Source organism: Anomaloglossus baeobatrachus, chromosome 8, assembly GCF_048569485.1.
Source record: "Anomaloglossus baeobatrachus isolate aAnoBae1 chromosome 8, aAnoBae1.hap1, whole genome shotgun sequence".
Taxonomy (NCBI): domain Eukaryota; kingdom Metazoa; phylum Chordata; class Amphibia; order Anura; family Aromobatidae; genus Anomaloglossus; species Anomaloglossus baeobatrachus.
In genome coordinates this window covers 130048007-130061594 of record NC_134360.1, presented here as the reverse complement: position 1 = coordinate 130061594, position 13588 = coordinate 130048007, and the positions used below count along the sequence as shown (strand labels likewise).

The following is a 13588-nucleotide window of genomic DNA, read 5'->3' as shown; positions in this document are numbered from 1 at the left end:
TGGAACACATTGATGTGTTCCACCGAAGGTTTTCGGGCTCCACTACACTGCAACTCAGGTTTCCTTGCTGACCGGAAGCAATAATTATCACCTGATTTTGTGTGCCATCTGATGTGAGAATGTGTGTGCGATCTGATGTAAGATTATGTGCGCAATCTGATGTGAGAATGCGTGTGCAATCTGATCTGTGTGTTTGTGCAATCTGATGTGGGTGTCTAATTTGATCTGTGTGTGAATGCTGGCCAGAAGCAGGGGAGGACTGCTGTGGGGCATACCTGCTGGAAGCATCAGCCAGGGATCACAGGAGAACCTGGGAGCGATTCAGTCATCCGGAGTCTGGTAAGTATAAATCTTCTGGGAATTCTGCCTTTTTGGGGGGGAAATTTACCCCAACCTATGTTTTCCTTAGAATAAGCCCTATCCTGAAAATAAGCCCCAGCTTAATATAAGACAGTGTCTTATTTTCAGGGAAATCTGGTATCTTTAGCAGCACTGAGGTGTGGTTCACAGCTATTTAAATCTCTCCCCCCTTCCCCCCCTTCTTTACTTTTGACCTTATAGTTGCCCACACCATTAATATTGTGTTTAAGCTGTATCTTTCTTATTATACTATACACTAGATTGGTTGGTTTTTTAGCATGGGGGTTTATACAGTGTTTAAATTTGTTGTATGAATTACATTTAGCACACTATTGACACGTGCACACTACCACCTACTGCTTCCATTTCTTCTCTGACCAGTGTCTATTTTACTTCATACGTGTGGGTGCGGGTGTTAACCATTATATACTCATATTCAACAATGGAAATAACTGAACATAACTACTTTAACAAGGGACTTCTGTGAATTCAACACAAGATGTAAATTTTAATGACTACTGCAGCTTCAGAATTATTCAACCCCCTGAATAGAATCCCTCATAAGATCATACATTTGCAAAATCAGATCTGATATAACTAAGCAAATGGTGAAGGAAAAATCATCTTTTATTGCCAAATAGAATTATAAAACTGTAATTAAAAAATATAAGAGAAATGTAGAGATTCATGAAGTGAAATGTATTGTAGTCATTAAACAACTGTATTGTTAACAGTATAAGAAAAGAGCTACCAACACCATAAAAAGAGCAAAGGCAATCAGTGTTAGTGGAATAGAACTGTCCATGGAGGTATTCTCAAGAACACGAGTCTGAGTTGGCTTTATAATACGTTTCCACTGAGTCAGGATGGCCTCTCTGGCACCACTCCATTTTCCAGGGCCCGAAAGCCGATACTGGTAAGGAGTGCAAGGTCCGAAAAATACATATAAAGCCAACCGAGGATCAGTAAGGAACAGCTTGAATAGATTGGGCTTTACACCAGCAAATATAGCCAGTTCATCCATATATGCCACATAATCCACTTGTATAGTATGGCGCTGGCTGTCCACGTAGCTTTAAAAAAAAGAAAGCAAAAGTTTTAATATATCAAAGTACAGTGTTGTCACATAATAGCACATTGGAAAGTGCATGAAATTCATCCTGGAATCACACAGGGTTCATAAAGAGCAAGACAAAAAAAGTCAAAACTTTCAACTGGAAAATTAGGGTGACATGCATCAGAATATAGGAAATCCCGCATTCAAGAGCGCCACTCCAATATAATCTAGCACATATAATCATCCCTTCAAGAAAGGAAGTGGGTCACCAGAATAAAATAAATTGTTATGAATATAATTATATTATGATAATTATTTTGAGACATTTATAAATATTTATTTTTTTATTGTTAAATAATTTAAAAATGGACTGATTTTCATTTTGATACATGTTACATGTAGTTTTCAGACCTTTGGATTGAATTAATACACTTTTTCTGTATGTTTTTTATATTTCCCAAGGTACTTCAGACCCTTATTTACCATGGTAAAATCATGCTTGTCATGCTAAACAAATGTGACACTAAACTATATTTACTATGAAATATGTGAAAAATAGTCACGTTTCCTATTTTTCTTTACATTTTTTACCCACATACGAGGGGCTGCTGATAAGTCTTTGGCTTTGTAATCTTTTTTTTTTGTTTCCATGGTAATGAATGTTACATCACATGAAAGCCTTATATGTCTAATATATGTTTCAAAATTTTGTGTTTGTTGCTTATGGTAACAATGTTCTACGCACGCGGGAAACAAAATGGCGGAGTCTAATGCGATATTCACAGCAACTGAGAGCAGAGGAGTGATAAAATTCTTGTTACTGCAAGGAAAGTCCACAAAGGATAGTCATGGTGATATGTCGCAGACATTGGGGGATCAATGCCCTTCATATTTCACAGTTAAGAAGAGTGGTTGTTGTTCCAGAGATAGTGGATGCTGTGCACAACCTCATACTGGAGAATCCACGAATTTCAGCTAAAGCAATAGCAGACATCATGGAGATTTCTAAGAACGTGTTTGTGTCATTATCCATGAACATTTGGACATAAGGAAGATATCTGCAAAGTGGGTCCACAATTTTTTTACTACAGATCAGAGAGCATGTGAATGAAAACTTCTCGGTCCATTTGTCAGTTTCCAGACTGATAAGAACTTCCTGGATCGACTGGTCACTACGGATGAGATCTGGATTTATTTGCATAACCCTCAAAACGAGAAGCAGTCAAAAGAGTGGAGGCACAGTGGTTCTCCTCCTCCAAAGAAGTTCATGGAGCAAAAATCAGCACTAAGGTGATGACATCTGTGTTCTGGGATAAGGAGGGTGTGCCGCTAGTGGACTACCTTCAAAAGGGTTCCACCATCAATGCAAGTAATTACACTTAACTTCTGGACCAATTAAAGGCAGCTCTGAAAGCCAAAAGGCACGGCAAGCTGTCCAAAGGAATCTTGTTCCTGCAAGACAACGCCTCCATAAAGCACTGCACAAGCGACCACGGCCTAACTGGCAGAGCTGGGCTTCCAGCTGGTTGACCACCCACCTTATTCACCAGATCTAGCTCCATCTGACTATCCTCTGTTTACAAACCTGAAGAAACACCTCAAGGGTACCAGATTTCACACCATTTCTAATGCCATGATTGCAACGGATGCCTGGTTTCAGGCACAACCGAAATCCTTTTTTTGCTAAGCTTTGCAGAACTTGGAATACTGATGTAAGAAGTGTGTTGTCATCAGTGGAGAGTATGTGGAATAAATGTAAAGTTTCATCATCCCATTTTGTTTCTTTCTAGGTAAAGCCAAAGACTTATCAGCAGCCCATCGTATACATAAAAAAGGAATATAAAAGTGACAAAATTAAGCTCCATTTATAGTGAAAAAAGTAGTACAAATTAATTAAATATCCAAATCATGAATTCTTTTGATGGCTCTAAAATTTTACAAACAAAAAAGCTGAACATTTTCCTTTTTAAGAATGGGGATAATGGCAGTCCTGAGCGGTTTAAAAATGATAATAATTTTACAATATTTACACTGGCCACCGGGGCTTATTTAAACACTTCCTGTTTTCAGAAAACATTTATAGGAGGGGTTTTTATCATTAGAAGGATTACAATGACAGGTGACATCTCTATACACCGCTGATAAATTATCCACTAATCACAATAGGAGATTTCACTGCGGATCCTGCTCCTCTCCACTCACAATTACCTTTATAGAGACTCACTAGACACTTTAATACAAAAAGATTGGGTCAGGAGTCAGAACCTAACCATTGTTGCTATGTACATATATGTTATTTCCTGAAACAAAAAGAAGTAGGAGTCTAAAAAAATGACTCAATGTGAAAACTGCTCGATTTCTTTATGTTTAATACAAATACATTGTAAATAAAAAAAAAACAAAACAAAACATCACACTGTCAACACCAAAACCTTGATTTAATCAATAGATCATTTTGCGATGATTATTTCCCTCTAACACTATATTCATACTAACAGTTTTATAACATACCGGTTGGACATTAAGAACTTTTTCTTTGCTATATCGATCGTCATGTTTACTTTATCTGGCAATTGTACCAAACCTGTAAATTGAAAATAATTGGTCAGACCTCAATAATCAGAACTGTGGTTATACACATACACGCATATTTTATATATTATATATATATATATATATATATATATATATTATATAAAAAAAATCTGTAAATTATGTAACAAAAACATGACTTACATGGGATCTCAAATTTAAACAAACTTTGAAACAAAAATACAACCGAAACTAAAGGCCGCCTTACACACTGCGATCTCACTAGCGAGATCACTAGCGAGCGTACCCGCCCCGTCGGTTGTGCGTCACGGTCAAATCGCTGACCGTGGCGCACAACATCGCTCGGACCAGTCACACATACTTACGTGCCTAGCGACGTGGCTGTGACCGGCGAACCGCCTCCTTTCTAAGGTGGCGGTTCGTTCAGCGTCACAGCGATGTCACTAAGCGGCCGCCCAATAAAAGCGGAGGGGCGGAGATGAGCAGGACGAACATCCCGCCCACCTCCTTCCTTCCTCATTGCGGGCAGCGCAGGTAAGGTGAGGTTCCTCGTTCCTGCGGTGTCACACATAGCGATGTGTGCTGCCGCAGGAATGAGGAACAACCTGCAAAAGCAATGATAATCGGGAATAGAGCATCATGTCAACAAGCAACGATAAGGTGAGTATTTATGCTTGTTAGCGGTCGCTCGTACGTTTCACATGCAACGACGTCGCTAAGGAGGCTGGATGTGCGTCACGAATTCCGTGACCCCAACGACATCGCGTTAGCAATGTCGCTGCATGTAAAGCGCCCTTAAGAAACACAATTTATTGTATCCAGTAATCTGCTTCTTTTTCCATTATGAGACACATTTTGCACTCACTGTCTGCTGAACGTATCTTGAGCAAAAGAGAACTTTTTTTTTTTTTAAGAGTGAATGATAAATTAAACCCCAAGCAGAGTGAGGTGTCAGGTTACACTGCTTATTGAAGTTTATTAAGTAGGAGGAGAGGAGAAAGGAACATAGTGAGGAGTACTTGTCTCTACTTCTTAATAGTGCTGGATTTACAGCTTCACTACTCAGTACTGTAGCGTAATTTCCTTCCCATGTCTCTTCTGTCAATATGCTAACAAGTTAAAAAAAGAGCAAAAATCATTTGTTAGCATATTTATTGCATGGGAGAAAATATAGCAGCTAGTCTCTATCCTCCTAGCTCAGAGTCAATTGCATATTATAGCCTACAGTGGGGAAATTGATGAAAACAGCATACAAGACATATAATGAGTAGTGATGAGCGAGCATGCTTGTAACTACTCGGTACTCGCACGAGTATCGCTGTACTCGGGCTGCTCGGCGGGGACCGAGTAATCTCGCGATACTCGTGCTGTACTCGTGGTCTTCATTTCTGCATGTTGGCGCTCTTTTGAGAGCCAGCCCTCATGCAGGGATTGGCTGGCAGACCACTGCAATGCCACAGCCCTGTTAGTTGTGGAATTGCAGTGATTGGCCGGCCTGCACAGCGTGACCGAGCCTTTATACCGGCCGGCGCGCTGTGCTCTGCTCACAGCTATCCAGACAGTCAGTGCAGGGAGAGTGTCGCTGATTCAGGGAAAGCTTTGCGGCCCTTTATAGCTTTTTCAGTTGCAGGGCTGCAAACAGTGTGACCAAAAGTCCTTCTCAGGACTATTCTAGTTGTATACAGGCAGGCAGGGTATAGCCAGGTCGGAGTACAGTAGCAGAGTCCTTCTCAGGACTATTGTTGCTATATACAGGCAGGGTATAGCCAGGTCTGAATACAGGCTAGTGACCAGAAGAGTCCTTGTCAGGACTATTGTACCAGTATACAGGCAGGCAGGCAGGCAGGGTAGTGGTGACCGTATACCAGCCTTCATCATATCTGGGGCTGGTGTACACAGTGTAAAACAGTCCAGATAGTGTCTGACTTGTCTGTAATTGTCGCTCCCCAAAAAAACCTGTTAGGTTCTTATTGCGTCCGTGCTTGGTTTTTAAAACCGCACGTGTGTGCCTGTCGGTGGCAGCGTACAGGTGCACTTGTGTGCAATTTCCACAAACTTTGATATAACGCACAAGTAGTGAATATACACGTCAGCAGTGCACAGCATTGCAAAATGCGCAAGGGCATTGGCAAGGAACAAGGAAGTGGACGTGATGGTGGTGCAGGCAGAGGCCGAGGTCGTGGGCAAGCTCTAATTTCGCCACAACAAAGGGCCACATCTAGTCGCTCGCACGTCCTGTCCCAAATTCTTGGGGACCGCAGCAGTACACCGCTCTTGAACCAAGACCAGTGTCAACAGGTTGTTAGTTGGATAGCAGATAATGCTTCCAGTCAGATTGGCACCACCACAAACACTCTGTCTTCCACACGGTCAAGTGTCAGTAGCCGTGATACTGCACCGCACATTTCTGAACCTGATCCTCCTTCCTACCACCAGGCTGAGTACACGTCCTCCTCGGACATTAATGATCCCACACTTGGACACTCGGAAGAGCTGTTCACGTTTCCATTCACACATTCTGGCCTCTCGCCAGCTCATATTGAAGTGGGTCATGAGGAGATCGTCTGTACAGATGGCCAAATATTTGAGCAGCCACGTTCTCACGAAGTTGGCAACGTGTCTCAACAAGTGGTGGACGATGATGAGACACAATTGTCAGGAAGTCAGGAGGAGGAGCAGGGTGCGGAAGAGGAAGACGACGTGGTGGATGATCCAGTAACTGACCCAACCTGGCAGGAGGATATGCAGAGCAAGGACAGCAGTGCACAGGGGGAGGGAGGCGTAGCATCACAACAGGCAGTAAGAAGCAGGGTGGTGGCCCCAGGCAGAAGTCAGGCAACCGTTCCCCGGAACAACACGACGACACAAGGTGCCTGTACAAATGTTAGGTCTTCCCGAGTCTGGCAGTTTTTTAAGTTGGATCCAGATGATTCAAAAAAGGCCATTTGCAACACCTGCCGTGCCAGCATCAGCAGGGGTACCAAAACTAGCAGCCTGACCACCACCAGCATGATCAGGCACATGTCAGCCAAGCACCCGACTTTGTGGGAAGTACAACAGAGTCGAGGAGCAGTGCTTGCTGATGTCACTGCTACGTCTTCGCTGGTTGTGCATGCGAGCCAATCCCCTGTCCATGCTGCCTGCGAACAAGCCTCCTCCACTCCTGCACCTGCAGTTGCCTACACAGAAAGAACACCATCATCAAGCACGTCCTTGTCCCAGCGCAGCGTTCAGTTATCCATTCAGCAAACCTTTGAACGCAGGCGCAAATACACTGCCAACACCCCACATGCCACAGTTCTAAATGCTAACATTTCGCGACTGCTTGTGCTGGAAATGTTGCCTTTTAGGCTGGTGGAGACAGAAGCATTCCGCGACCTGATGGCGGCAGCTGTCCCACGTTACTCGGTCCCCAGCCGCCACTATTTCTCCCGGTGTGCCGTCCCCGCGTTGCATAACCACGTGTCACAAAACATCACACGTGCCCTGAACAACGTTGTTTCACCCAAGGTCCACCTAACCACAGACACGTGGACAAGTGCTTGTGGGCAAGGCCGCTACATCTCGTTGACGGCACACTGGGTTAATATTGTGGAAGCTGGGACCCAGTCTGAGCGAGGGACGGAACACGTCCTTCCCACACCAAGGTTTGCAGGCCCTACCTCAGTCAGTGTTTCACCCACACTCTACAGCTCCGGAATGTCATGCTCTTCAGCCTCCTCCTCCTCCTGCGCATCCTCATCCACTGTACCCTCCACACCAGTCACAAGCTGGAAGCACTGCAGCACTGCCTCGGCGAAGCGGCAACAGGCTGTGCTGAAGCTAATCTGCATAGGTGACAAACCCCACAATGCAGAAGAGCTGTGGACAGCTCTGAAACAGCAGGCAGATCACTGGCTCACACCTCTGAACCTAAAGCCAGGAAAGGTCGTGTGTGACAATGGCCGGAACCTGGTGGCGGCTTTGAGGCGAGGCCAGCTGACACATGTTCCATGCGTGGCCCATGTGCTCAACCTCGTGGTTCAGCGGTTTCTAAAGTCATACCCAGAGCTGTCTGATCTGCTGGTAAAAGTTCGCCGCCTGTCTGCACATTTTCGAAAGTCACCTACTGCTTCAGCCGGCCTTGCCGGCTTTCAGCGCAGTTTGCATCTTCCGGCTCACAGACTGGTGTGTGATATTTTAGTGTAGGACTGCTTCAAATGAGATTTGCCGTGACGTGGCGAAGCAGCTCAAGAAATTGCAATTTTTTGCCAAAAATCTCAAAAAATTTTTTATAATAAGTACAGTTTGGAATGTTTAGTGCTGTAGTGCACATTTGGTGCTGGCTTTTTGTTTTTTCTTCATTGAATTGGTCGGTGGTTGACCTCCACCTTGCTATGCACCCCAATTTGGGATGTATTCCATCTGTCTGGATTTTGGCGGTTGGTGACTGTTCACATTAAGTCATCAGGCTTTGTCCACAGGCTATTTACTTCATGCAGCATTTGCTTGGACCTGTCCTGCCCACAGCCATGACTCAGTCATGGGTACGGGATTGAAATAGACCAGGTGAGTGCTGCTAAGAGCAGTTCTACTATTCATATGTGAGGCCGTATGGCACATTTTATAAAAATATTTTAGTGTAGGACTGCTTCAAATGAGATTTGCCGTGACGTGGCGAAGCAGCTCAAGAAATTGCAATTTTTTGCCAAAAATCTCAAATTTTTTTTTATAATAAGTACAGTTTGGAATGTTTAGTGCTGTAGTGCACATTTGGTGCTGGCTTTTTGTTTTTTCTTCATTGAATTGGTCGGTGGTTGACCTCCACCTTGCTATGCACCCCAATTTGGGATGTATTCCATCTGTCTGGATTTTGGCGGTTGGTGACAGTTCACATTAAGTCATCAGGCTTTGTCCACAGGCTATTTACTTCGTGCAGCATTTGCTTGGACCTGTCCCGCCCACAGCCATGACTCAGTCATGGGTACGGGATTGAAATAGACCAGGTGAGTGCTGCTAAGAGCAGTTCTACTATTCATATGTGAGGCCGTATGGCACATTTTATAAAAATATTTTAGTGTAGGACTGCTTCAAATGAGATTTGCCGTGACGTGGCGAAGCAGCTCAAGAAATTGCAATTTTTTGCCAAAAATCTCAAAAAATTTTTTATAATAAGTACAGTTTGGAATGTTTAGTGCTGTAGTGCACATTTGGTGCTGGCTTTTTGTTTTTTCTTCATTGAATTGGTCGGTGGTTGACCTCCACCTTGCTATGCACCCCAATTTGGGATGTATTCCATCTGTCTGGATTTTGGCGGTTGGTGACTGTTCACATTAAGTCATCAGGCTTTGTCCACAGGCTATTTACTTCATGCAGCATTTGCTTGGACCTGTCCCGCCCACAGCCATGACTCAGTCATGGGTACGGGATTGAAATAGACCAGGTGAGTGCTGCTAAGAGCAGTTCTACTATTCATATGTGAGGCCGTATGGCACATTTTATAAAAATATTTTAGTGTAGGACTGCTTCAAATGAGATTTGCCGTGACGTGGCGAAGCAGCTCAAGAAATTGCAATTTTTTGCCAAAAATCTCAAACATTTTTTTATAATAAGTACAGTTTGGAATGTTTAGTGCTGTAGTGCACATTTGGTGCTGGCTTTTTGTTTTTTCTTTTTTGAAAAACAAACATGATGCATTGCAGGCGGAGCGCGATGAGTTGCAGCAAGAAACAGTAGTGGGTGTGGGTGATGATAACACACAGCCCAGCCTCGTCTCATCACAACGTGCAGTGGAGGACTATGACGAGGAGGAGGATGAAGACATGGAGCAACTCTCCGGCCAAATTGAGGATAAGAAAGCCACGGACCCACTTGGGGGGGAGGGGCGACATGACCAAGGGGGAGGTAGGGAGTGATGGGGTTAATAGGGACAGTGGTGTGTATGCCTGATATGGCATTGGGGGATGGTCTTAGCCGGGGAGGAAGAGGAGGAGCAGGGAAAGGGTTAGTCTGGGAGAGGGAAGAGTTACCTCCTCTTCTGTTTCCGGACGCCGAACGATCTGGACGTGCACCTCCATGGCAGATCTTCAGGAGCTCCAGCGTATGATTCAGGCTGCGGTCGCAGCGCACGGGCCCCTGGCAGTGCAGACCCACATCAGGGCTGCCGGGGTTAACCCGTCGGCGCTTGCCCCTCGTCCCCCCAGCAGCGGCGGGCGCCAGTCGCGGCCCCCCCGCAGGTATTCCCCGGGCGCGGGGGGGGCGAGGAGGAGATGTAAGAGCCCCTCCAGGGACCCTCCGCAGAGTGCAGCGCAGCAGCAGCGTCTGGCTGCTGCAGAGGCCGGCGGGAGGAATCTTCGTTCCAGCCGCGGCGGTCGGGAGGTGGGAGTGGCCAGCACGGGGCCTGCTTCCAGTCCCGGCCTCCGGGCTGGAGTTACTGTGAGTGCAGCGGCTCCAGGCCGGGAGCGCGCTCGGCACAGGAGAGAGGCCAGCAGATCCCCCTGCAGTCGGCGGGGGGACCGCGGGGCTGCACGTGGCGGTAGGTCCGGCGCCGGGGGAGGTCTGCGGTGCCTGACCCCGGTGCGGCTGAGAGAAGGAGTGACGGCGGGAGCCCTGCGGCGACCGCCGGGTCACTCAGTACCGCTGTGCAGCCCCCGGATGTGGCAGTCTCCCGTGGGAGCGGGAGGACTCGGCGGACGGAGGCCTGCAATAGCCCAGGAGGGCCAGAGGCGACGACGGCTGAGACCCGGGGCCGGGCGTCTGTTCATCCGCGCCCAGAGGCCCCTTGCAGTCGGCAGGGGGGCGGGCGCAAGAGGTCGAGGCCCGGGGTGCCGGCGCGGGGGACAGGACGGTCTCCTGGGTTGTCACCCCGGGGCAAGAGATGGAGCGGGGATGACTCTGCCCACGCGGCGGCCCTGTCTGGCGGCCGTGGTGGGGGGGGTGCTGCGGCGGCGCCCCCCGGATGTTGGATGGAAGATGAGGCCAGCGGCGAGGAGGGGGAAGAGGCTTTCGTTTCGGAGGAGTCGGATGGACGACAGACGGAGGACAGCGAGGCGGCGGTCTCGGGGGACGCCGAGCGGCGGTCGGGTGAGACGGCCGCGGAGGCGGCAGGGGCTGCGCTGGCGGGAGGCTTCGGGGGGGGGCGGCTGCGGCTACGGCAGCGCCCGCTGGTTTAGCTGTGTGGAGTCAATTGTTGGGGCTGTTGCAGGGGCTGGCGGCGGCTTCGGGAGCGGTGGGGGAGGGGGCTCAGGCGCCGGTGGCGGCGTGGGTGGGTGCAGCCGGTTTAGGGGCCTCGTCGGTGACGGGGGGTGACGGAGCGGGTGCGAGTAAAGGGGGGGGCGAAGGGGGGAGTGAGACGGGGGGGGAAAGGAGAAGGAAAAGGAAAAGGAGAAGGAGGATGAGGTGGTGCGCTTAGATGATAGGGCTAAAAGCGAAGTTTATGTTTGTTTTGAAGGCCCGCTGGGGGCCCATTTAAAGAAGGAGGTGCGGGAAAAAATTTGGAAAGGGGAGTATGTAGAGATATTTTCTCTGCTTCCCCTGGAGAAATTTAATTTGGATAGGGTTAAGCCGAGTGACTCCAAAAAGGAGAAGGACGAGGAGGAAAAGCGCCGTTATAGGCTTATTCCTCGGACTTTTGCCAACTGGCTACAGGCATTTGCGATTTTGGCGAGCGTGGTCGGGGAGAAGGAGCCGGAGCATTGTTCGGCTTTGTTCGGCTACATGGATGCGATAGGGGAGGCTTATCGAGTTTATGGCGGGCTGGCGTGGCTGCGCTACGACGAGCAATTTAGGCAGCGGAAGGCATTGCGGCCAGATATGCGTTGGGACCATAAGGATATTTCCTTATGGATGCGACTGATGTCGGCACCGGCTCAGCCCTTTCGGGGGGGCGCCGGGGGTTCGGGGGCCGGGTCCCCGGCAAGTTTCAAAAAAGGTTTGTGTTGGCAGTACAATGAAGGGCAGTGCAGGTTTGGAGCGGCGTGCCGTTTTAAGCATGAATGCTCCGGATGTGGGGGGGGACATAGCTTGTCCAAATGTTTTAAAAAAGGAAAAGGAAAGGCTGGTGATGGGGCTGGTAAGAGGGACGACGCCGGTGAAGGTAGAAGTGATGGTTCCGTTTTTAAATAGGTATCCGGACGAGGAGGCTGCGGCGTTGTTATGTTCTGGTTTTTCCGATGGTTTTCATATTCCGTCGGTTGTTAATGCGTCGGGCCCGCCGTATCGTAATTTGCGTTCCGCTCGGGATCACCCGGAAGTGGTGGATGAGAAGCTGGAAAAGGAGGTGGCTTTGGGCAGGATGGGCGGTCCTTATGTCGCCCCGCCGTGCGGGAATTTGGTGGTTTCACCGTTGGGGGTGGTACCAAAGAAGGAGCGGAATAAATTTCGGCTGATTCACCATTTGTCTTACCCGGAAGGGTTATCGGTGAATGATGGCATTGCACCGGAGTTGTCGGCGGTATATTATGTGTCGTTCGATAAGGCGCTGGACCTGGTTAGGGCGGCGGGGCGGGGTGCATTGATGGCAAAGGCGGATGTGGAAGCGGCGTTTCGGTTGTTACCGGTTCATCCAGATAGTCAGCATTTGTTGGGTTGCTGGTGGGATGGCAGTTATTATGTTGATCGTTGTTTGCCAATGGGCTGTTCCATTTCGTGTTCGTACTTTGAGGCATTTAGTTCGTTTGTTGAGTGGGTGGTTCGGGACGTGTCCGGGCTTACGTCCATCATTCATTACTTGGACGATTTCCTGTGTGTCGGGCCGGCGGGTTCGATGGTTTGTGCGGGTTTGCTATTTGCGTTGCAAAAAGTTGCGGCCAGCTTCGGGATTCCTTTGGCGCCGGATAAGACGGAAGGCCCGGCGCCGGTGATGTGTTTTCTGGGAATTGAAATTGACACCATTGCTATGGAATGCAGGTTGCCGGCGGAGAAGGTCCGTGATTTGAGGACCGCAGTGACGGGGGTAAAAGCGGCAAAGAAGGTGCGGCTTAAGGCGGTGCAGTCCTTGCTTGGAAAATTGAATTTTGCTTGCAGAATTGTGCCAATGGGGAGAGTGTTTGCGAGGCGTTTGGCGACGGCGACGGCCGGGGTAAGGTTGCCGGCGCATTTTGTGCGGATCACAAAGGCGATCAGGGACGATTTGGAAGTATGGGATCAATTTTTGCAGCATTTCAACGGCCGGACGCTGGTGATGGAGAGGGTGGCGTCTAACGGGGTGTTGCAGCTGTTTACGGATGCGGCGGGGTCGGCCGGGTTTGGGGCTGTCTTCAGAGGTCATTGGTGTGTCGGGCAGTGGCCACAGGCGTGGCGGGAGAGCGGCTTGGTTAGGAATTTGGCTCTGTTAGAGCTATTCTCCATTGTAGTGGCAGTGGAGCTATGGGGGTCGCACTTTGCTGGAAGGAAAGTGTGTTTTCATTGTGATAACCAGGCGGTGGTGCATGCGATTAACAACTTGTCTGCTAAGTCGGAGCCGGTGGTGGTGTATTTGCGGCATTTAGTGTTGAGATGTCTGCAGTTGAATGTGCAGGTAGTGGCAAGGCACGTTCCGGGTGTTGACAACGAGGTGGCTGATGCTTTGTCTCGTTTTCAGTTCAGCAGGTTTCGGGCGCTGTTGCCGTGGGCGGACGAAGTTGGAGTGGAGTGTCCCGA

General features: G+C 48.4%; 1 protein-coding gene across 1 annotated transcript in view; it reads right to left on the bottom strand.

The window, feature by feature from the left end:
* Positions 1-969: 969 nt before the first annotated feature.
* LOC142249962 (flavin-containing monooxygenase 5-like) overlaps positions 970-13588 on the bottom strand; it is a 232005-nt gene continuing 219386 nt past the window's right edge. The window contains exons 8-9 of the mRNA XM_075321998.1: positions 3929-4001; positions 970-1433 (exon numbers count right to left, since the gene is read on the bottom strand). Of these exons, the coding sequence (XP_075178113.1) occupies positions 1088-1433; positions 3929-4001 (419 nt within the window). The 3' untranslated portion in view covers positions 970-1087. The remainder of the gene's footprint in view (positions 1434-3928; positions 4002-13588) is intronic.